Source organism: Sphaerodactylus townsendi, linkage group LG09, assembly GCF_021028975.2.
Source record: "Sphaerodactylus townsendi isolate TG3544 linkage group LG09, MPM_Stown_v2.3, whole genome shotgun sequence".
Lineage (NCBI taxonomy): Eukaryota > Metazoa > Chordata > Lepidosauria > Squamata > Sphaerodactylidae > Sphaerodactylus > Sphaerodactylus townsendi.
The window spans coordinates 77,186,744-77,212,108 of NC_059433.1; the positions used below are offsets into that span (position 1 = coordinate 77,186,744).

A 25,365-nucleotide genomic window follows, 5' to 3' on the forward strand; every position below is an offset into this window, starting at 1 on the left:
TGAGTAACAAAGGCGGGCAACCAGGTCAATAGTTGAGGGCATCTGAATAGTATATAACGATGAAGACTATAGTTTGAGGGACTCAGGTCAAGGCCTGAACATTGAATAGTATCCTGGCCTTTTGTTTTTTTTGTTCCATGGTCATCCTGACAAAAGAAACAAAGGCGCAGTGATACTTCTATTCAGATGCTCCCCACCAGTGACCTTTGCTATCTACAGGGTTACTCCCCAGGCCATGGCTCCTCATTTGGGTGCTGTGTGGTTTCCGGCTGTATGGTCAGGTTCTAGCAGCATTCTCTCCTGACGCTTCGGGGCCTCTTGCGCATCTGTGGCTGGCATCTTCAGAGTGATCTGATGTCAAGCAAAGTGGAGTATATATCTCGTCCAGGGTGTGGGGGAGTGTCCAGGTGGGTGGGGAAACCTTCGTTCTCAGAGTAACAAAGGCTGCAAACCAGGTCCTAATAGTTGAGGCATCTGAATAGGAAGTATGAGCAAATCAATTGAAGACTATAGCCTCTGAGTAACCCCTGTAGAGGAAGCAAGGTCACTTTCGGTGGGGAGCATCTGGAATAGAAGTATCCTGGCCTTTGTTTCTTTTGTCTATGGTCATCCTGTGTTTGTGTGGAGCTGGCTCTTGACACAAAGTCTTGACCCTAGTATTTTTCAACACTGGCAGCCAAGTTCCTTGTTCATTTTCAGAGTTTCTTCCTTCCTGTTAAAATTGTCCATGCTGCTTAAGTGGATTTCAATTGCTTCTCTATGTAGTCTGGACGTGAGTGGCTTCTCAGAGTGGTCCAGAATTTCTGCTTTTTTCTCAAATAATATTCTATGTCCAGGTTAAGCCGTTTATCATATGTTCTGCTATTGCTGATTTTTCCTTGGCTTTCGAAATAGGTCTGCAGTGCCTTTTGTAAGTTCTTGATACGTGTCTGTGCTTCGGCCATGCTTATGGTGGTTCCCTATGTAGAGTCCTTTTGTCCAGCAAGTTTTCGCATGGTATGCGATAGACTTCTGCAGTAGCTAGAGTGATCCTCTTTTATCCTTTGCTGAACGTGAACATCTGCTGAATTTTCTTTAGTGGGTCTGTAGATTGGTTTGTAGGGCTTGTGCTTCTTTTCATCAGTTTTCCTATGCGATCAGTGGTTCCCTTGATGTAATGGTAAGAAACACCTTCCCTCTAGATGGCTCTTTATCTTTGTTCACATGTAGGGTTTGTTCTTGGGAGTTCTGCAGCCCTTCTGATTTCTGTATTAGAGTAACGCATTAGCCCGTACCAGAGCCCCTGTTTCTAGGTGATTCAATCGATCTTGTAGGGAGGTGAGGTTTCACAGATTCTGTGGTTTCCTGCCGATGTACCAAGGTTTTTATGGTGCTCCTTTTGCCCTGGATGGTGATTGGGAGTTTTCGTGTAGATATCTCGTCTGTGTGAGTAGGTTTTCTGTATACTGTGTGTCCAACAATTGCTGGTTTGGTTTATGGATGACTAAAACATTCAAAAAAAATGGTAGTTTTCCTCTCTTATTTTCTTTCTCCATAGTAAATTGGATGTTTTGGGTGGATCTTGTTGGATATGGTCCAGGAACTTGTTTAGTTCTTCTTCTCCTCGGTAATCTTTAAAATGGTGAATGTGGGTCATCCTACATAACAGAACCATATGGTGGGCTTTTTTTTAAAAGGTGCTTGCGTTTTCTAGGGCTTGCTTCTCAAAATGTTCCATATAAAATTAGCTATTACAGGGGCTAAGAGTGGCCACCCATGGCTACCCCATCTTTTCTGTTCATAGTATTCATTATCCCACTGGAAGTAGCTGGTGGAAAGTGAGACAATGCTTGAAACAGGGCTAGTGATGTCTTTTGGGGAATTTCTGGTTACACGCGAGTGTCATGCGTGTTCGGCTATGGTGGACCTTTGGTAGAATAGGGACAACCACATCAAGCAACGTTCGATCAGTTTGTCATTGGGGTTAAGTTTGAGTTTGCTGATTTTTTTCAATGAAGTGAGTTGAGTCCCTAATGTAATGTGTAGTAAGTCCACATATGGATTCAGAAGCCAGCTGGCTGTGGCCAGAAACTTTGCCAAATCATATGTAGGAGATCCAATTGCACTCACAATAGGTCTGAGTGGAGTGGATTCCTTGTGGATTTTTGGCAGTCCATAGAGTCTAGGAGGGTGAGCTTCAGATTCAGATTCAGCCTTCGACAATATATAGTCTTCATTGTTACTCATACCTCTATTCAGATGCCCTCAACTATTGACCTGGTTGCCGCCTTTGTTACTCACAGACAAGGTTTCCCCACCCACCCTGGACACTCTAACAGATATATACTCCACTTGCTTTCCCAACATCAGATCCTCTGAAGATGCCAGCCACAGACACAGGCGAAACGTCAGGAGAGAATGCTGCTAGAACACGGCCACACAGCCCGGAAACCACACAGCACCCCAGTGATTCCGGCCGTGAAAGCCTTCGACAATACATTGTTTCAATATTGTTAGTGTATTCACTCCTTTAATACACCATTTCCTTGATATCTGTAGTATCGTGAGCAACAGGACTCATCAGTGTTTCATATAGGTAACATTGAGTGAAAATGCTGGCTGGATCCAATCCAGTGAGCTACAGAAATTATTTACAACTAGAGATGTGAAGGCTTGGCAGGAAAATAATGAAAAAAATTAGGGGGAAACCCCCTACTTTTCCCCTAGAATCTTTCCTCCTAATTTTTCTGAGGGAGAAACAGGGAAATCTTGGAGAATACTGCAAAAATAACAAGTGTCCGATTAAATTTATTTCTGCTTTGGATTTTAAAACAAGGGTTTACTTATTCCAAATGTGTAGCATGGAAGTTTTTATGTAAGTCAGTTTACATATTATCTTATGGTAGTTCCAATGTGCACTGTAGAGACATGCACGACATATTTTCCAGACTACGTCTGTTTTGTCAGTATAAACAATTGTTGCAGCACTCAGTATCTATTGACAGTACTGATAACATACCACTGATATTGAAGATTTCATGCTACACTGTGCCACAGCACAGAGAGAAACACACCTCACTGTGACATGCTTCTGAAGATGCCAGACATAACGTCAAGAGCCACACATCCTGGAAAACCCACAATAGCCAAATTTATGCTTCAAGATTTGTGGAAACATTGCATCTCTGTTTGCAGCTGGATTTCTTTGTGCAGACAAGACAATTCAGTTATGAATGACAGCGAGCACAGGGATAATGCTTGGGGGAGGGGTTGCGATGGTACTCAGCAGTGCTGTGTACCAGCACCTTTTTATAGGGCTCTCCCAAGTCCTGAGAGGGAAATAGGTGCACTCTTATATTTGAACACTGGCACTTTTTAAAAAAAACTGAACAGCACTGGTAACAATACTTAGTGATGCTTGGATGTAACCAAACAATGCAGTCCTAAGCAGAGTGGTACCCTTCTATGTCCGTTAAAGTCAATGTGCTCAGCAGGGCGTTCCTCTGCTTAGGAATGCTTTGTAGGTCTGATAAAATTACTATTTGCTTCCTCACCATGCTTGCAGATGATGCATGTTCCTTCCCAATTTATCACCATTTTTTTGAATGGTGCTCAGAACTGAGCAGACCACATCAGACTAGGTCCTGCCAGTCCTCTGAGGATGACGGTATCATTACTTCCCAGATCTTAAGGATTCTGAACCTCAGGAAGCAGATATAGTGAAATTATGTTACAGTACATGTGGTGAGGGAAGGCAGCACGTGTACCCCAATATAATTACAGTGGAACCTCAGTTTTCGTTGTCATCGTTTTTGGTCCGTTTCGGTTTTCGTCGCTTGCTTTGGTTTCCGTCGGTTTCCGTCAGCGTGCACACGCTCATTTTGCGACGAAAAACAGCGACCCATGCATCTCCATTGCCTCGGTTTTCGTTGGTTTCGGTTTTCGCCGAGGTTTCTTGGACGGATTACCAACGAAAACTGAGGTTCCACTATAGATCTTGGAAACTCCGCAGGGTCCATACTTGGAAGGGAAACCACCACGCAAGACTCTGCAGAGGAAGGCAATAGTAAACTACCTCTGCTTCTCACTTGCCTTGAAAGCCCCTTGTGGGGCTCGCTGTAAGTCGTCTGTGACTTGACGGTACTTGACACACAGACATGTTGTGGCAGAAGATGAGCATGCTAGAAAAGAAAGGCAGTTTAGAAGACAAGAGGTGGAACTCACCATTTTTAACAAAGTTCATGGATGACTTGAGTCGAGCGACGGTAATATCCAGTTGTCCAATGACTTTGCGGTATCTCCCACAATCACAGACGGCACCTAATTCAATATAGGTTATTGTTATATATAGGTTAGGTTATATATATATATATATATATATATATATATATATATATATATATATATATATATATATCTATATATCTATCTATCTATAGATTTATATATATATATATATATATATATATATATATATATATATATATATATATATAGCATTATATATATATATATATATATATATATATATATATATATATATATATATATATATATATATATATATATATATATATACATACACACTTCTAAAGTGCATAAGACGTACAGAGCTGCTTAAAATTAAATCAAAATATCCAATATAAAGAAGGACTAACTAGGATAAAAATATTTGCTTAGGGGATTATAGCTACCATCTTTTGCACACAAAGTTTAGAGATTTGGACAAATTAATACTAAAAGAGGCCACTTTTGTCCACCCAGCAGGACCAAGAAGTGTGCAAGATCTTGTTCTTCCTTCCTCCTCCATCTTAACTATGCTTACGTTAACTGCTGTTTGGGGTCCTACACTCCAAAGCTTTCTAAGCTAATAACTGTGCAGAGAGGGAGGAAAGGGGGTATGGTATAGCCCCATCTTGTCAGATCTCAGAAGCTGAGCAGAGTTGGTATTAGGATAGGAGACCACTAAAGATGACTCCACAGAGGATAGCAATGGCAAACCATCTCACTCTCCTTCTCACTTAAAAGACCCTTGCTGGGAGTCACCATAAATCTGGGGCGCTTATTTACATAACTGTGCAGAGGGGCTACTTCAATCACAATCTCCCAGCATCATGTCTATTTTGGACCTCAGTACGTTGCTCACAGCTGAGCATGGAGTCCTGTGCTTACTGCAAATTTGCTGAGGGTAGATACACACAACCAGTGTGTTGGCAGTGCACACCTTCAAACTGAACCAACAAGAGCTTGCTGTTCGCAGTCATATGATCATCTGACTCTGCATTGCACATGGCTTTGGCAAAATCTGAATCATGTACTGTCGATCGTTTGTAAACTCCCTATTAAAGAAAGGGATTAGAGTTGCACAAAATCCTTTGTTTACATAGCATTTACTCCTCTTTACCGAAAGTGCAAATATGCATTTTGGAATAATCAATGCTCTCTAGAAAACCTATTAAGAACAGTTTCATTTTAAACTCGGCATTTTAGGAAAACAGAAACAGAACTTAATTTATGCCAGGATTTAATCCAGGAATCTGTTTTTAAATATCGCTATTCAATTCAGCTAATAGTTGGCGTCCTGGAAAGCTGAAATGTTGTAGTGCTCCTATTAGGGTTATGACTCAGTATAAGGCAGCTTCATATGTATTCATCCTTGATTTTAGCTGTAATATATATGAGATATCACATTTTTGTGTGATTTTCTGCCAAGTACACATAGTAACTGGGGAAACCTTTCTGCTAGTGATGCAGTGATGCAGAATAGTAGAGCATCATAAGAACATAAGAACTAGCTTGCTGGATCAGACCAGAGTCCATCTAGTCCAGCACTCTGCTACTCGCAGTGGTCCACCAGGTGCCTTTGGGAGCTCACATGCAGGATGTGAAAGCAATGGCCTTCTGCTGCTCCTGCTGCTCCCGAGAACCTGGTCTGCTAAGGCATTTGCAATCTGAGATCATGGAGGATCAAGATTGGTAGCCAGAGATCGACTTCTCCTCCATAAATCTGTCCAAGCCCTTTTTAAAGCTATCCAGGTTAGTGGCCATCACCACCTCCTGTGGCAGTATATTCCAAACACCAATCACATGTGTGAAGAAGTGCTTCCTTTTATTAGTCCTAATTCTTCCCCCCAGCATTTTCAATGTATGCCCCCTGGTTCTAGTATTGTGAGAAAGAGAGAAAAGCTAGGCCTGACTATGTTGAGAGAAAAATGAAGATTGGGGAAGTCTTGGAAAGAGGCAACTTCTTCTTTTACTCCGCACACCCCAAATAAGACGTCCTAACCTAGGGGGTCTTTTAAAAAAAATCACCTCTCATGTTTTTCCAGACAGCACAGGCATCAGTGGAGGGAAAAAAGGCTTTCCCCCACCCGACTGGTAAGCTCTCTGGTCAGTTTCCTCCTCGGCTTGCACCCAACATTTCGTGTGCTGCAGAAGGGATTCTCCCTGCCTCCATTTGCAGAAGGTTGCCCCAGGAGGTTTGCTGTGCAGGCTCCGATCCTTGGTGCCTTCTCAGCCTGAAGAGTACATAGCTGTACTCAGCTCATCCTGCCAATTCCAGCAATATATAGTTTTCCTCTTTTTTTTTATTTTTAATGAGGTGAAGAAACATGGACAGGAATATGAGAATCTTAGTCAGTGGAGTAGATACCACAGAGAGGGATGAGGTCGAATGCCCCGAGCGGGCCACCATTCAGTCACGTGGGAGTGGAATTCACCCCCACCCCCTCCCCCTCTTGGCAGGGCCCCGCCCAACCAGGCCACTCCTTCAGCTGGCGGAGACTGAAGGAGCAGCCTAGCAGGGTTGCTGCAGGGCACCCCTCGGCCCAGCCCTGCCCCACCAGGCCTGTCAGAGGCTGCAGCTGAATGCTCCTCAGCCCTACCCTGCCAGGTCCCGTGGAAGCCACAGCTGGGCCCCCCTTGGCCCCATCCTGCCAGGCTCCACCAGGCTGCCCAGGACCACCACCAGCTCAGGTAAGTAGGGCGCGGGGAGGGAGTAGCTACTACAGGGTGTGAGGGCACCATTTTGCCCTAAGCGCCTCTGATCTTAGCCCCTCGGAGTACTGGTCTACCACCCACTGAGACAGTCTGTGGAGGACAAGTCTACCCAATGCTCTTCAATTGCCAGTAGACAAGTTGTGAGCTGCACCAGGGAGATTTTTTTTAAAAAGTGGAACATCTCCTCTCCTATAAGAGCATTACGTCCAGAGAACCGAGAAGTTGGTCATTCCTCAACTAATAGTGCAAATGACTGAGGAAATACCAGTGAAAGTCCAAAATGTACCTGCTTTGCCCTTTTCTCCAGAAGTCCCAGATAAGCCTTTCAATCCTTTGTCACCTGAAAGAAGGATTTTTTAAAAATATCAGCAGGTACACATAGACAAACGTGAGCTCTCCTGAGTTACATTTGTTCTCTTATTAAGAGACACAGAAGCTTGTGTGAGTAGATGTGCCAAAATAAACACTCAGGCTACCTACCCCGTATATGCTTTAATAACTGATCCATTAAACATTCAGAACTTTGTGGCCAGAAGGACCTGGTATGCCCTTCCTGCACAGATGAGTTTCAAATATATAATGGTTTTTTTAAAAAAAAGTTGAAGCCATTGATTTTTTATTTTTTCCATGAAATTAAAAAAAAATTTTTTAAGGAAAATGCAGCCGAATAAAACACCTCCATGTCTGGCCATTCACTTGCAAGCAGCTGCAATTCAGGATTTTAAAAAAGACTTGTGAATAGTGCCATTCTCAAAAAACCTGATTTGGGGAAAATAACACGGGCAGACTCACTTTAGGGGCAGGATCCGTGCGAAGTCCCCCCCCCCCATTGTTATCCCGGGTTTATTGGCCCGTGCGGAAAGGGCCTTAATCTTCCTCTACATTGGAACCATATTTTTAATAAGCTTTCTCTTAAAATACGTCTTCCATCCTTGTTTTCATCGACTTTTAAAATTTATAAATAGTTGCATATTCCTTCTTTTGGTGTCCAGTGTCTCCAATTTTATACTCCTTCTTTGTGGGTCAACAATCCAATCAGATATCTAAACTAATGCTGCCATTTGTTGATACAATTTGATATTTGACATAGCGCCTCCTCTTTTTTATCATCTGGCAAAAGCTTCAGTGTTACCCTTGATTTCTTCCCATTCCATATAAATTTGGTTAAAGTTCTCTGCCAGTTATTTAGATACACTTCATCAATATAAATTGGTAGCATTTGAAATAAAAAATAAGTCTTTGTAGAATATTCATTTTTACTGCTGATATTCTTCCAAACCATGACATTTTAAACTTATCTTGTCTCTGCATATCTTCATGCATACCCATCCAGACCTTTTGATAATTCTCCTTATAAAAATTACTGTTCTGTCGTACTATGTTTATTCCCAAATATTTGATTGCCCTTTCAGAAACGGTAAATTTTGTCATCATCTCTATTTCTTCTTCCTTTGCCTTTATCATATTCAATGTCATTATCTTAGTCTTGTTTTTGTTCAGAATAGATTCTGAATCTGTAAATTTGCTTGAAGCCATTATTGACTGTGTGGTACACACCCATTTTATTTTTCACTTGGTCAAAGAGTATTTGCAAGTTTTTAAAGCTGATTTTAAAAGGGAATATTGGAGCATGGAGGACATTAATGTATGTATGTACCTAACAGTGTATGTACCTCACAAGCATTTATGGCACTAGCATTATATAGATTAAAATGTGCACATAGATTTAAAATGTGACATCGTTGTTATGATTCTAGTTTTGATTTTACCATTTTAAAACCACTTGGAATATTTAAAAGAGTACAGGTAATACATTTGTGGAGAATGTAGTCCTCTAAACAAATATGAATCAAGCATGAATAAATGGAAGTTTCATTTTGCGGTTCTGTGCATGCTTCGTTTCCACCTAGTGGTCAGATGATATATCAGCATTATAAAATATAAGTGAGTATGTTCTTGTGGTCAGATCTTTGATAGATGTCATACAGAAGCCTCTGTGAATTCAAAACATTTTAAAGAAGTTGCTTATCTTTGATTCCTGGTGTATCCTCCATACTTCTTATTCTATATGTGAAAATTATTCTTTTCTGCTTTCAGTTTTACATTAACCATGGATGCATTCCTCAATAAAGTGTATGGAAAATATCCTAAAACATCAACTTTTAAAATCCCAATACTTTTTGCATTAGAAATAACAGCCATTTGTTTTCTTATAAACAGCAGATATTCCATGTTCAGTTTGGCGCCTTACAATACATCCAAAAGGCAACTGATGTGACCAAAGATTAAAAGAAAACTTACCCTTTTTGCCAATTGGTCCAATTTTACCCATCGGTCCGTGATCACCAGTTTCTCCGACAACTCCTTTGCTTCCTGGAAAATCAACCCAAAAGAATGCATGTTTGGTTCTATCCCAGAAGACCACTATATATAGCAATACTTCCGTAAGCTATTTACAGTTACAATACAACAACCGTTATTAGGCATATTAAAATAGGCTCCAGAGCGTCCGTAAGCTATTTACTTGAGATACATCAAAACACCTAATGCCGTAGTTTCTTGTCTCAAGAAAGAAATGGACAGCCAAGATTCAGTAACCCAAACATGCTTCATCTGAAGGCCAACAGGTATATTTCTATATGAACCTGTTAGCAAATGAGCAGAATGTAGCTTTGTGCGCTACTTTATGATATGAATAGTCATCTAGCTAAAGACCAGCCTTTTTTTTTCATTAAACATAACAGAGCTTTACTTAAACTGAGAGAGAAACAGACTATATACATTTTTAAAAAGTAGCACTTATATACAGATACGTTCACAGTTCATCGTTTGGTTACAATTTCAAGCATAGTCTGCAATATTAAACATTTCAGTCAGAGGCTTTTGGTTAACAGAGCACATAACATGTTTCCTCAGCAAGAGTCAGCAAGCAACTGTTTCCAACTGTCACCTTTACAATGCTCATAGAGATCGGTGCTGCTGCATGCAAGCAAGGCTGTAAATTCCAACATCATCATGGGGGCGGGAAGGGTAGAGAGTAACAGTTACTGGTAAATTATATGGGAACCTGCTTAAAAGACCACATGCCTGCCTAGCATTGAGGCCCTTCTGCATGTGCTAGGGCTGCCAACTCTGGGTTGGGAAATTCCTGGAGGTTTGGGGATAGAGCCAGGGAAAGGTAGAGTTTGTTCACAGTGTACCAGAGGCGTAGCGAGGGGGGAAAGCACCTGGGGCACCTGTGCGTCCTCGGCCCCCGCCCTGGAATGCCCCACCACGCCCTTACCACATCTCCCTAGGGGGGCGCGCCCAGTGCATCGCGCGCACCCCTGGCCCCTTGGAGCTACGCCTCTGCAGTGTACCTGATGCTAACTGAGAAACGCATCTTACCATTAAATGCCTCTGAAGATGCCAGCCATAGATGTGGGCAAAACATTAGGAGAAAAAACTACCAGACCACAGCCACACAGCCTGGCAAACCCACAACAGACAGTCCTGTACCGTTACCCTGTTTACATCTTATACCTGAGACCACCTCTACAAGAAAGGCCAACAATAATTAAGCACAGAAAAATTAGCAGCCTATAGTTTAGTTCTCATTTTAAGAGGGTAAAAGAAAATAGAATAGTGTATTGAGAGTGTGGGGGAGAGCCATAGTGATCACTTATAGAAAGCAATCAATATCCAATGAACAATATCCAATGAAGCAATCCAATCAATGAACTTAGCTTTCATTTCATGGGGAGCTTAATGGAGGACAAGGGTTTTAAAGAAGGGATCTGAAGGAACAGAGACAGGTGGCACCACACAGGTGTTCAGTGAGGGCTTTCTGGGTGTGAAGAACTGGAAGGGAAAAGTAATTTAAGGGGAACTTTGAGTGGTTGAGTGTAGAGGATTATTCTATACAAAATAGGGTGTACTCCAAGGAAATAGTTGTTCGGATTGTGGGTCACAGGGAGTGATATAGTTCCAAAAATGAATCACTTCCAGGTTAGCATTCACACATTGCTATTAACCACTTGACTAAACTGTTTTCCCTTGCATTCTGAAATGTTTTAATCATCATATGTGATAGATGTCAGGCAGCTTGGTGGCACCCTAGACTCTAAGGTCGGCCATGACTGAAATATTATATAATTCTTCATTGGCTTTAAAAAAGACAAACCAACCGCTCAAACTTGAATAGGGTGGCAATGCTATCAAAATGGCCCAAGCCCTAGCCCTCTTTGTCAAACTGCTCTGAGGAGAAATGAATGTTAATACCTCAGTCCAGGTGGAGACTGAAGATCTCCCACAGTTACAACTAATCTCCAGGCAATAGAAATTGGTGCAACTGCAGAAAACAGCAACTTTGGAAGGTAGACTTTATGGCGTTATACCTGACTGAGGTCCCCAAACTCCACCACTCCAGGCTCTACTTCCAAAATCTTCAGGTATTCCCAGTTTGGAACTGGCAACCCTGCATCCTGGTCAGGGAAGGGTCGGAGCAAGGGGAAACTGCGCCCGTGACATGCATGCGGCCTGCGCCCCTACCATGCCCATTCCCTGGAACACCACCACCCCACCACACCCCCGCATCGGCACGCGCCCGGTGCGTCGTGCACCCCCTGCTCCCTTGGCACTACGCCACTGGGTCAGAGTCCTAATTTACCCATCTACCCCAAATTTCCACAATCTCCTTGCAAAGAAGGCATCATTTTCAGCATCAGGAAGAAGAAGAAGAAGAAGAAGAAGAAGAAGAAGAAGAAGAAGAAGAAGAAGAAGAAGAAGAAGAAGAAGAGGAGGAGGAGGAGGAGGAGGAGGAGTTTGGATTTATATCCCCCCTTTCTCTCCTGCAGGAGACTCAATGGGGCTTACAAACTCCTTTCCTTCCCCCCTCACAACAAACACTCTGTGAGGTGGGTGGGGCTGAGAGAACTCCGAAGAACTGTGACTAGCCCAAGGTCACCCAGCTGGCGTGTGTGGGAGTGTACAGGCTCATCTGAATTCCCCAGATAAGCCTCCACAGCTCAGGCGGCAGAGCGGGGAATCAAACCCGGTTCCTCCAGAATAGAGTACACCTGCTGTCAACCTCCTACGCCACTGCTGCTCAGAACACACAAGAGCTCAGAACACACAAAAAAACACAAGAAAAGGACAGTGGGGTTTCAAAAATGGGTCTGTGTGCACCGGGCTGCCAACCACCAGGTGGGTCCTGGGGATCTACTGGAAATACAACCAATCTTCAGACTACAGAGATCAGTTCAGCTGGGGAAAATGACTGCTTTTTGAGGGTCGGCTGCATGGCGTTGCACCTTTCCCCCAAACCATGCCCCTCTAGACTCTGCCCCCAAATCTCCACAAATTTCCCAACCCAGAACTGCCAGCCTTATCTGCTGGCCACATCATACCGTGTGTGCGCAGTATAATAAGAAGACATGACTCCTGGGCTTGGAGTGCAATGGAGAACATACTGGTAATGAAAGATGGCTCTCTGCGCTGGTTAGAACTTGTGAGGACCTGAAGAGGTCAAATAACTAATTGGATATTGCTGAGCAGGCTTAGCACTTTTTTCTACCCAGGAAGCCTGCTGTTTCTTTAATTGAGGCTGGCAGGCAGAAATTCATCAGGCAGAGAGTGTCTCTGAGGTAGCGATGGAAGAGGCTTCGGGTGTTGTATGCTTGGTTGTCATACAAAACAAAGGAGTGCTGTGAAGAAGAAGAAGAAGAAGAAGAAGAAGAGGAGGAGGAAGAGGAAGAGGAAGAAGAAGAAGAGGAAGAGGAAGAAGAAGAAGAAGAAGAAGAAGAAGAAGAAGAAGAAGAAGAAGAAGAAGAAACTACTTGGGGGGGGGGAGGGCACACTGTGAAAAAAGCTCTTTGCGTCTCACAAGTGTTTTCTCCCTGCGGTCCGGATCGGGCTGTCCGTGTAGCTCAAGTTGTAAAGATTCAGTTTCCTGTTCCCAGCCTCAGGGTTCGCTTCACATCTGCTTTGACAGCCTAATCAAACAGATGGGATTCCCTTTGAAGAGCCACGGTCTTTGATTTGCTGCCATTGGGGTGGGGGTGATACCACGAAGGCTGGGAGCAGATGATCCGGGGCCCAGTTGCTGGAGAAGAAACAGCCTGAAATTTCAAAGTTTGTTTGTCTAACTGAAACTCCCAAATGGGGTGCCCCGAGGCATCCTTTTCCCTTTTCCTTCTCTCTTTTTAGCAGCTTTTGGGAGAATAATTCAGATATGAGAATGTGGCAGAGTTAATCTGAAATCTCCTTTATGAACCAATTAAGCAAAAGTAAGGAATTTTTTTTAAAGGAAGTTTATTTAAAACAATTTATTTAAAAACATTTGCTTGTTTGAATTGTTTATTTAATTCTATTTATTTAAAACATTACCATCCAGCCTTTCCTTAAATGGGCTCACTGGCCGTTCCCTAATGTAAATGGATTTTAATTGTCTGACGCTAAACAATATATCATATATTCAATGTTTTGTATATATAATATTTTATTATAACCTGGATATTAGACTATTTTTGTACTTGTGTACAGAATTATTGTTTGTAGAGATTTTAACTTATGCCTAATGAAGGTTTTGCTGTGTAAAATGGGCTCACTGTTATGGTTTCCACACGGGCCAATAAAAGTGGGGGAGAGGCAGGTTATATGAACCCCTCCCTTGCTCCAGCCCCCTCGCATGGCAGTCTGTCCCCTTTTTCCCCTCCCCTTCCTGCCTCCCCCCCCCCACCGCCTGCCTGTGAAGCGCATGATACGGCCCGTTTCCCCTGTGTGGCTCTGCAGATGTGAGCCAGGGAAAGGGTTTTCGAGAATCACGTTATGTGTAATTCTTTTGTTTTAACACAGCTCACAGCCGCCGCCATTCGCGCGACCATGGCTGCAAACGCGTTAAAACAAAAGAGTCGCACGTAACGTGATTCTCAAAAAACCCAGGTTGGGGGCTAAAATGCGGAGTGGATCCACGTTAGGATCGGGATCTGTGTGAAGTTCCCCCCCAACCTGGTTTTTTTACTGGTGTTATCCCAGTTTAATTGGCCCGTGCGGAAAGGGCCACAGAGACACACTGACCACTCTTGTCAAGGACAGCTAACCTATTCTGGGCCAAGCTTGGAAAAATGCTAAGAATAGGCCTGCCAACCTCCAGGTGGTGGCTGGAACTCTCCCGCTATTTCAACTGATCTCCAGGTGACAGAAATGAGTTCTTCTGGAGGAAATAGCCACTTTGGAAGGTAGACTGTTCGGCATTTTATCTCATTGAAGTTCCTCACCTCCTCAAACCTCCCTCCGCAAGTTCCATGCCCAAAATCTCCAGGTATTCCCCACCCTCGGACCTGGCAACTCTGAGAAGCTTGGGCCTATTTATTTAGTTGTGTATTAAAACATTTTTATTCCACCTTTCTCACCATAGACCATGACCCAGTCTAGACCAAGACGACCAAAGCTAGCAAGAAGACATTACAATCTAAACGTTTCACAGAATTTAAATCAACAGCGTCCACCATATCCACATAACCACCCCCTCCGCACCATATATCCATCTTTAATGATATCTTTTTGAAAGTTTCTGCCACTCAATTCTTTCTCTTTTTTCTCCTCATCAAATTTCTGTCCAATCCTGGTGGCGCTGCTTTTCTACTTCTAACAATCTCCCACCAAGAAATGTCACAGTTCCTACACAAAGTCTTTCCCCTCAAAACTCTTCCACTGTTTTGCTTGAGGGGGAATAATTCTGTTTGCTTCAGCTTTGACTTCAGGTCAAATTTTGCTTTTGGTCCATTTGAAGCCTGTTTTATCCTCTATTCCGGGGTTGAACTTGGATATTCAAGTAAAAAAAAAGATTCTGAGCAGTGGTGCTGAATCGTTTAGTGGCTATCTGAAATTAAAGGTACGGATTTGCCCTCATTTAACTCCATGTCTTTTGCAGGTGGGCTGTGCTTTTTATACTCTCCGTCTGTTTCAGAACTAGTCCATGCATCATCATTTAAATTAATGCACATCAGTAAAGGTGATACTAGGCCAGCGTTGAGAAGACTGGACGCATCAAACACACGCCATGTGAACTGGGTCCATGAGAAGAAGGGAGAAGAACCAGAAAGTCTATTCTAGGAGCAGCAGTGGCGTAGGAGGTTAAGAGCTTGTGTATCTAATCTGGAGGAACTGGGTTTGATTCCCAGCTCTCCCGCCTGAGCTGTGGAGGCTTATCTGGGGAATTCAGATTAGACTGTACACTCCCACACACACCAGCTGGGTGACCTTGGGCTAGTCACAGCTTCTCGGAGCTCTCTCAGCCCCACCTACCTCACAGGGTATTGGGCAAGGAGGGCAAGGAGATTGTAAACCCCTTTTTGTCTCCTGCAGGAGAGAAAGGGGGATATAAATCCAAACTCTTCTTCTTCTTCTTCTTCTTCTTCTTCTTCTTCTTCTTCTTCTTCTTCTTCTTCTTCTTCTTCTTCTTCTTCTTCTTCTTCTTCTTCTTCTTCTTCTTCTTCTTCTTCTTCTTCTTCTTCCTGTCTAAATAACTCCACTCCTTAATCTGAATATCCAAGATTCTGTTCCTTGACCACTTTACTGTTTGAACGACTCCTCGGAACTGATCTTCACATTGTGGCCCCTTCTAATAGCGGCTGAACGATCACATCTCTTCGAGAATGAAACGGCATCTACCAATTTGATGTAGTGTCCTGTCCCAACAAGACATGTCTTTCTGTCTAAATTTTATCTGCCCTTTCTCCACAAAGGCTCTTTCCACACAGAAACTTTAAAACGTTTTGAGGCAAGAAATAAAGCTTTCCTTCCATGGAGTTCCACACTGTTTTTACCCCAAAACGTTTTACCTGCAGCCTCAAATGAATGCCCTTTTGACACAATTCTTTAGTTGAAACGTTCTCAAAACAGCTTCATTTGCCTGTGAGCTCCCTTTAAGACGTTTCCCATGCCTCTGATTTCCCTGCACTTCCTCATAGGTGCCATTTTGTGAGCCCACTCCTTGCCCCTCACCTGCTTTTGGAGCATTTTTGGAGCATTTGAACAGAGTTTGTTCAGTTTGGGGAGGCTAATTTTCAAAGGAGAGAGCGTGGAGCGCATAGAGAATTACAGCCCCCTGCCGTGAAGCAATGAAGCAGAGATTCCACGACAAACTCAAAATAGAAGAAGAAGAAGAAGAGTTTGGATTTATATCCCCCCTTTCTCTTCTGCAGGAGACTCAAAGGGGCTGACAATCTCCTTGCCCTTCCCCCCTCACAACAAACACCCTGTGAGGTAGGTGGGGCTGAGAGAGCTCCGAAAAGCTGTGACTAGCCCAAGGTCACCCAGCTGGCGTGTGTGGGAGTGTACAGGCTAATCTGAATTCCCCAGATAAGCCTCCACAGCTCAGGCGGCAGAGCTGGGAATCAAACCCGGTTCCTCCAGATCAGAGTGCACCTGCTCTTAGCCATTGCTCTTAGCCACTACGCCACATAAAAGGCAGAAATCACAAAACGGCAGCCAGGAATCGTTTGGAGGGGATGAGTGTGGAAATCGTTGTAAAGGGAGGGATGAAAAATGTTTCAGAAACATTCTTTTTGTGGAAAGGGCTGGAGCTTGGGGCAATCTATGTGATTCTGCCACTGTGTCCTCAGAACAACCTAGGTTAGGCACTGAGAGAGAGAGACAGAGAGGCTGGCTGGCTGACCCAGACTCACCCAGGAAGATCTATGGCTGAGTGGCAATTGGAATCTAGGTCTGTGGAGCTGTAATTTGACGTTTTAACTTTAGCACCACAGCAGCACATGGTAAGCATTCTATGTCATCCTGAAGGAAGGGGTAGACCTAGATTCAAGGACGCCATTTTCATCAGTGACCCCTTGTCTTTGGTCATTCATTTCTGGCTATGACCCTAATAATTTCATAACACTGGGGACAAACTCCTGTCCTCTTGCTTTGGGTTCACTGAATGCTGCAAACTGGCCAAACTGAGCAGTTCTAATTGTATCGGGTTTTCCATCTTTACCATGCTTCTCCAATAAATGCCCGCAGCAATTGACCCGTTGCGTCCCTCAGCCGCTTCAACCTTTCCCCTCTTTGTACTATGAAGCAATGTCACATTGGAGCTTTTTGACCGTTGCTGTGGTCACAAATGCATTTTGCCATCAAATCTCATTGATCTAAAGCTTAAGGCATTCAGGCCGCTGTAGATGCGTGGACAGAATTTGTACAGCCATTATTGGTACGCACGTACGACAGTACAAATGGTCTTTGTGGCAAAATTTTGCCTTCAAATCCACTGCTGGTCTGAACATTTGTGTTTGGAACCAGTCATAAAGTTTGCTGAACTTTTAAGAGGCTGTGTTGTCAAAGGCTTGCGCAGCCAGAATCATGTTGCTGTTGTGGGTTTTCTGGTCTGTGGGGCTGTGGTCTGGTGGTTTTAGCTCTTAATGTTTCTCCTGCATTTGTTGCAGGAATCTTTAGAAGAAGAAGAGTCTCTCCTGTAAGGAGACTCAAAGGGGCTTACAAACTCCTTTCCCTTCCTCCCGTACAACAAACACCCTGTGAGGTGGGGGGAGCTGAGAGAGCTCCAAAGAACTGTGATTAGCCCAAGGTCACCCGTGTTTTGGAATGCACAAGCTAATTAGTTCATCAGATAAGCCTCCATAGCTCAAGTGGCAGACCGGGGAATCAAACCCGGTTCTTCCAATTAGAGTGCACCTGCTCTTAACCTCTACACCAGGCATGTCATGGTAAGAACATAAGAACGTAAGAACTAGCCTGCTGGATCAGACCAGAGTCCATCTAGTCCAGCACTCTGCTACTCGCAGTGACCCACCAGGTGCCTTTGGGAGCTCACATGCAGGATGTGAAAGCAATGGCCTTCTGCTGCTGCTCCTCCTGAGCACCTGGTCTGCTAAGGCATTTGCAATCTCAGATCAAGGAGGATCAAGATTGGTAGCCATAGATCGACTTCTCCTCCATAAATCTGTCCAAGCCCTTTTTAAAGCTATCCAGGTTAGTGGCCATCACCACCTCCTGTGGCAGCATATTCCAAACACCAATCACACATTGTGTGAAGAAGTGTTTCCTTTTATTAGTCCTTTTCCTTTTATTAGTCCTATTAGTCCTTTTATTAGTCCTATTCCTTTTCCTTTTATTAGTCCTAATTCTTCCCCCTGGCATTTTCAATGTATGCCCCCTGGTTCCAGTATTGTGAGAAAGAGAGAAAAATTTCTCTCTGTCAACATTTTCTACCCCTAAGATATGGTAAGATACGTTTCTCTCTGTGGCACGCTATACACTGTACAAATGTGGGTGAAAGAGGCCTTTCAACAGCTGTGCTCTTCCATGTGCGCCACTCTTTTGCAACACTTTAATTAACACATCTATTTATTTTATTTTCCTTCATTTATACCCTGCCTTTCTCCCCAGTTAGAACCCATAGCAGCTTACACTATTCTCCTCTCTTCCATTTTATTACAACAACCTTGTAAGGTAGTTTAGGGTGAGAGTGCAAAACAGATGGAGATGACAATAATGCTTAAGCTGGATTGGGTAGAAAAGAGGGTATAAACATCTAAATGAAGAAACATCCGGTTGTTTATTTTCTTCCAAAATGAAGGCAAAGGACATCTTTGCTGGTGTTGTATCTCCTGGAAATTTTTATGCACCGAAAAGTGAGACAGTTAAGCAACAGAACCCCCACTGGAAGGGGTGAGGGGTTGCCCAATGAGTTTGCACCACAAAAAGCAGTGTGTATCCTGACCTTTAGTTCCCGTTGGCCCGACTTTTCCTTGTCTTCCCATTTCTCCTGAATCTCCTTTTTTGCCTTCATCTCCTTTAAAAACAAATGCAAAAAGTAGCCATGTCACATATTGATTAGAGCAATACATTTAGGCAATAGTTCTCTGGTCTGGTTTTTAAAGTTGGAAAGTATTGGGGAATCACAGCCTCACAGAAAGATAAATGGCTGATTTTGTCTGTGGAAAAATATCCTGAAGGTTCTCAGTCTAAAAGAGGTACCAACCTTTGGCTCTTGCTGCCCTCTTGTGGCTAAAATTACAGTTGCTTTCCCAAGCTGACAGGCATCCTATTATGCCAGAAATTATCCTGGGAATGATATCGGTTAGATGTCAACAGCCTTTTATAATTAAAGAGCCAAACAACATCAGCATTCAGAGCAAGAGATCCACAAATAGCCAACACAGGAAAACATATTCGTATAACTGAAGCTTAATATTACTGATAATTGACAAGTTGATTAACGACCTAGAAAGTTTCCGCAGCCCAAATACTTATTGCTGTGAGTCCTTTATTATGAAGTGATCAAAAAGAGATTGCCCAGAGCCATAGCTGGGTCATACTGCGCCCAGTGGCCACTCTGTGTTTTCTGCCTCCCTTCCATGGTGCCCTGGCCCCCAACACACACACCCCCAACACACCCCACTTACCTTAGTGAAACAGTGCAGGCTGGAGAAGCAGTCTGTTCCCTTCAGGCTGAAAATGGCCTGGTGGGAACTACATTTCCCATGAGACCTTAGGGCTCGCAAGGTCTCCTGGGAAGTGTAGTTCCCACCAGGCCGTTTTCAGCTTGAAGGGAACGGGCCGCTTCTCCAGCCCGCACTGTTTCACTAAGATAAGTGGGGGGCGCCGCTGGGGGGTGGTGCTGCGGCGGGGCAAGGGCAATTTTCCGGGGTCCCCCAGGTGAGTGCCTGGTGCAACGCACACACGCCTGCCCCCTGGTAGTTTTGCCTCTGAGATCACCCTGTCTATATCTGGAACTGTGATTAAGCTATGGTTCATTCTTGTTTTCTATTCTTTGCGGGGGGGGGGGATTGTTTTTATATTGTGGTTATGAATTCTTCTTTAAGAAGAAGAAGAAGAAGAGTTTGGATTTATATCCCCCCTTTCTCTCCTGCAGGAGACTCAAAGGGGCCTACAATCTCCTTGCCCTTCCCCCCTCACAACAAACACCCTGTGAGGTAGGTGGGGCTGAGAGAGCTCTGAGAAGCTGTGACTAGCCCAAGGTCACCCAGCTGGCGTGTGTGGGAGTGTACAGGCTAATCTGAATTCCCCAGATAAGCCTCCACAGCTCAGGCGGCAGAGCGGAGAATCAAACCCAGTTCCTCCAGATTAGATATACGAGCTCTTAACCTCCTATGCCACAAGGGCACAGTTTTTTTATTTGGTATCTTTCAGGTTCAGGTTTAATAGTCTCAGAAATGTTCAACCCTCTGCTCCCCGCCCACACCCATTCCTAGTATAAACCTTTGGGGAGCAGGTTTGAAAACACAGCATTCAACTCTACACCTGCGGGCCGCCTCCAAGCACTGGTGGTGGGTCGAACACTGGCAGTGGGTCTGAAGCAGCCCGAATCATAATCATTTTTTTCGGCATGATTCAGAATCGAATTTTCAGATTCCTTTTAACCACTGACTTTTGGGGGGTGAAAAACTGTCCGAAAAACACCGATAAGGTAATTTTCAGGGGTTTTTCTATTCAGTTTTAGCCGAATGTTCGCACTTAGTTGTGAAGGTTTGCTCAAAAGCGAGTGAGGTGCAGCCACTTCTGCACAGAAGTTTTTTTTGCCTCTGACTCCTAAACTAAATTATTTTCAGCACTTCCGTAGCTTTATCATGCAAGGTTTCCTTATGATATTTTCAAAACCTGATAATGTGTGGTGAAGTATCAAAAACTAAAGGAACAATGGAATAGAATTTTCAGTAGTGGACAGAATCATTGCAGGTTGTGGTGGGCTTTCCAGGCTGTGTGGCTGTGGTCTGGTAGATCTTGTTCCTAACGTTTCGCCTGCATCTGTGGCTGGCATCTTCAGAGGCATCTTCCAGGCACAGATGCAGGCAAAACATTGGAACAAGATCTACCAGACCACGGCCACTGTCAGGCCTGGATTTTGTGGGTTTTGCTCTGTGTGAATTTCTCTGCTTGCTAGCTCGCCGCCTGCCAAAAACCCAGGTGTTTTATCTGCTTCCCTGGTTCCAGCCTCTCTGGTGAAGGCTACTTTCCCAAACCTACTTTCACTCTGTTGCCCGCTATCTGGATGGGAGGGGGAGTGAGAAGTTTTGCTTATATGATTCACAGCTCTGCCCGTCTGGCAGAGCTGACTTTGATACTGTACTTGATTCGACTTATGCCTGCAATAGAGAAACCTTTGTGATTCCACAAGTGTCTTGTTGTCTGGTCAAGAGGATCTTGACAGCCACACAGCCTGGGAAACCCACCACAACCAGTTGAATCTGGCTGTGAAAGCCTTCGACAGTACAGAATCATTGCAGTTCATCTCTTCAGTGGCGTAGGAGCAGCAGTGGCATAGGAGGTTAAGAGCTCGTGTATCTAATCTGGAGGAACTGGGTTTGATTCCCTGCTCTGCCGCCTGAGCTGTGGAGGCTTATCTGGGGAATTCAGATTAGCCTGTACACTCCCACACACGCCAGCTGGGTGACCTTGGGCTAGTCACAGCTTCTCGGAGCTCTCTCAGCCCCACTTACCTCACAGGGTGTTTGTTGTGAGGGGGGAAGGGCAAGGAGATTGTAGGCCCCTTTGAGTCTCCTGCAGGAGAGAAGGGGGGGATATAAATCCAAACTCCTCCTCCTCCTCCTCCTCCTCCTCCTCCTCCCTCTCCTCCTCCTCCTCCTCCTCCTCCTCCTCCTTCTTCTTCTTCCCCTTCCCATACCTAGCAAATACAAAATCAGTGGTGAAAAATAAGGGAGATTATGCAAACTGGCCTAATTTACTTATGCTCCAGGATTTGTGTTCACTTGGCACAGGATCCTGATTAGCAGCAAACAAACACACACACATAAGGTCAGGCAAACTCTGCAGAAGAAGGAATGATTCCTAAGATGCCCGGAAGAATAGCTAGGTTAGCCTTTAGTGGTGAGGCCTTCGGGCATTTCCAGCAGAGAACTCAGACTGTGGGCAAACTGTGTGTCAGACTGAACTAGACATTTTTTTCCAAAAAAGAGAATGACAGAAGCACAATTATTAGGTCTGGAAGAAGGAGAGCGGCACCGGTGACCACAAGAAGCAGGACTCTGAAGCCCCGACGGCTGTTGAGAAGTTTATAATTGACTCTTGTCAGAATAATGAAAGGGGAACTTTTGAAACACACCACATTGCGAACAGAGAGAACTCCCATTCGCCCCTTTCCAACGGCCTCTCGTTCCACGCAGTGTGCAAAACCCAACTCAGACCCCTTTTGAACTGCCGGGGAAGCATCCCAGCAGCTTGGAGCTAGCACTTTACGTTCCCTTTTGGGCTCGATGACGCGGGGAGCCCACTGGGCAATTACTTCAATATGTCTGCAAAGCTGCACCTCCCTACGGCCTCGAGAAGGTTCATCGAGGGTACAGGGAGTTGCCACTTGGATACTGTCGAAAACAACAACACAGCTGCAATCCAGACTGGTGGCTGGGAGCATCTTGCGTAGCAAAAATGACAATGAATCTTGTGGCATCCCTAAGGACTTGCAGATACATTGCAGAAGTTTTCTGTCTATGGGAGCCGGTGTGGTATAGTGGCTTGGGTTGCAGACTGGGGAGACACCCCACCCTGGTTCAAACCCCTGCCTAGCCAGAAAGCTTGCTGGGTGCCCTTGGGCCAGTCATTCAACCCTCAATCTAGCTTACCTCTCAGGACTATTTTAGAATAAACTGAAGTAGAAGAGTTCAAAGAATTTGGATTTATACCTTCCCTTTCTGTCCTGTAAGGAGACTCGAGGCAACTTACAATCTGTTTATTGTCGAAGGCTTTCACGGCCGGAATCACTGGGGTGATGTGTGGTTTCCGGGCTGTATGGCCGTGTTCTAGCAGCATTCTCTCCTTAAAGCACCCCAACTTACAATCTCTTTTCCCTTCCTCTCCCCACAACAGACACCTTGATGGGAGAGAGAATTCTAGATGCATGGTATCTGCATCCCATTATTTCCCTCATAACTCTGTTGAGGTAGCTTGGACTGAAAGAAGAAGAAGAGTTGGAGGGCTGTGTGGTTTCCGGGCTGCAATGGCCGTGTTCTAGCAGCATTCTCTCCTGATGTTTCGCCTGCATCTGTGGCTGGCATCTTCAGAGGATCATTTCTCTGACGTTTCGCCAGCCACAGATGCAGGCGAAACGTCAGGAGAGAATGCTGCTAGAACATGGCCATACAGCCCGGAAACCGCACAGCACCCCAGTTATTCTGGCAGTGAAAGCCTTCGACAATACAGAAGAAGAGTTGGTTTTTATATCCCACTTTTCTCTACCGTACAGAGTCTCAAATTACTTTACAATTACTTTCCCTTCCCCTTCCCTTAAAAGGCATCTTGTGAGGTAAGTGGAGCTGAGAGGTCACCCAAGGTCACCCAGCAGGTTTCATGTGGGGGAGTGGGGAAACAAATCTGGTTCACCAAATTAGAATCTGATGCTCATGTAGAGTGGGAAGTCAAACCCTGTTCTCCAGATTAGCTCTTTAACCACTACTCCACACTTGAATAATGGAGGCTGAAGACCCTTGTGTGCCATCCTAAGTGTTTTTGAAGATAGAGGTCATCAACATGAGTCTGACTAATCCCTATTTAAAGCTAGCTACCCTGTTTCCCTGAATATAAGACGTAGTAGAGGTTTTGCTGAAGTGCGAAATATAAGGCATCCCCCGAAAGTAAGACATAGCCAAGTTTTTGTTTGGAAGCATGTCCGATGAACAGAACACAGAAAAATAAGACATCCCCTGAAAATAAGACATAGTGCATCTTTGGGAGCAAAAATTAATATAAGACACTGTCGTATTTTCTGGGAAACACGGTAAGCTAGTGGCCATTACATGAACACTTGAAGTTGCCTTATACTGAGTCAAACCATTGGTTCATCAAGGTCAGCAGCTGTCTTGAATATCAGGTGGAGGTTTTTCATATTACTTACTAGCCAAGCTTTGTAACTGAGGATGCTGGGAAGTGACTCTAGTACCATCTGCATGCAAAGCAGATCCTCTACCCCTGAGCTACTACCTAATCACGTTGCCACCTAGTGGTGAAACACTGCTAACTACAGGAAAAACATTGGCCTCTGTTTTCCTCTTGCCCTGCAGGACTTCCAGCATGTACAAGCACGTCCTGATGTTTCATATCCACTATGGTTAAAGTATTTTTTGAGTTATTAATACTGTATTGCAGGACAATGATATTTTATTGCTGCATCTTTAGCATAACTCTGTTTGAATCTTTAAGCAGCCGCTGGGCAGCCACTGGAAAACAAAAATACGTAGCTCACAGCACTTGAAAAAGAACCATCAGAAGTGTATCACTGTGAGTGTGTATGCGTGCGGGGAGCACCACAAAGGAATGACCCTCGTTATGAAAAAAAAAGCAATTTCACAAACACATCTTTGTTTCCATCCACAAAATGTTGGAAGGTGTGCAGTTAATAGGCAAAGGAACCACCAGACTTGAGCAACGAACTGTTTCATGCTTTCCTATTAAAAAAAATGAACAATGTTTTATCTGAATAGCTTCATATTAAACAAAGGGAAGTCTTGATGTCTGCTTTGTTTCTGTAGGCACAAAGTCGCCTACTATTTAAGATCCACGCCACAGGAATTGCTTGCAAACACCAGGGGGCAGACTTGAATGTCTATTAGCAACCATAGCTTACTGTCAATCCCCTTTTATTAGGCACAGATTTATATGTGCTGCTATCAAGAATTGACTTTTAAAGCCACCACGGGCCACTGAGATCATCAAACCGGGCTTGTGTAATCCAAGCAGTATAATTCCAGCCTCTGACTTCTTTATCACAGCTATAACTTCTGGCTGAAGACATGGAATTTGGGGGCGATTCAGATGAGATCCGGTCGGCTGTCCGGTCAGTGTACAGCCTCAATCAAAGAGTGCCCGTTAATTGGCACAAATGCATGATGGTTTGTGGTAACATAGGCAAAAGACAAGCCCAAGAGCCTAAAACTGAAATTGTACAGTGCATACAATGTTCATGTGTACTTTTTTAAAGTATTTCGTTTTATGGGAAATTATCCCATTTGATAGAAAGTTGCAGGGACATTCACATGTAAAATATGCTGTCCCATCAGCTGTGGGGAAAAAAATACGTGGTTGCTGCTACTGGAAAACCCCAGCTCCGGATGGCCCAGGCTAGTTTGATTTCATCGGATCTCAGAAGCTAAGCATCTCCCCATATTGCCCCCCAAGGTCCATGCCGGTCGTCCCTAGCCCTAAACACAACTGACTGGTTACTATGAGGGCCAGACCTTTATGGCCCTGGCCCCTACCTGGTGGAATAGGCTACCCAGGGAGATCAGGGCCCTGCAGGACTTAAATTGTTTACACAGGGCCTGCAAGACAGAGCTATTCCGTCGGGCTTTTACATCTGGCCAGTGGGGTTTGAACTGAATTAATTCCATCGCTAGTGGCCTCCTGTGGATGCAGAAA

At 44.2% G+C, this 25,365-nt stretch overlaps 1 protein-coding gene across 2 annotated transcripts in view; it reads right to left on the minus strand.

The window, feature by feature from the left end:
* COLEC10 (collectin subfamily member 10) overlaps positions 1-25,365 on the minus strand; it is a 32,906-nt gene that overhangs the window by 2,094 nt on the left and 5,447 nt on the right. For both annotated transcript variants that reach the window (XM_048507993.1, XM_048507992.1), the window contains exons 2-5: positions 18,698-18,769; positions 9,280-9,351; positions 7,265-7,318; positions 4,204-4,299 (exon numbers count right to left, since the gene is read on the minus strand). In XM_048507993.1, the coding sequence (XP_048363950.1) occupies positions 4,204-4,299; positions 7,265-7,318; positions 9,280-9,351; positions 18,698-18,769 (294 nt within the window). The remainder of the gene's footprint in view (positions 1-4,203; positions 4,300-7,264; positions 7,319-9,279; positions 9,352-18,697; positions 18,770-25,365) is intronic.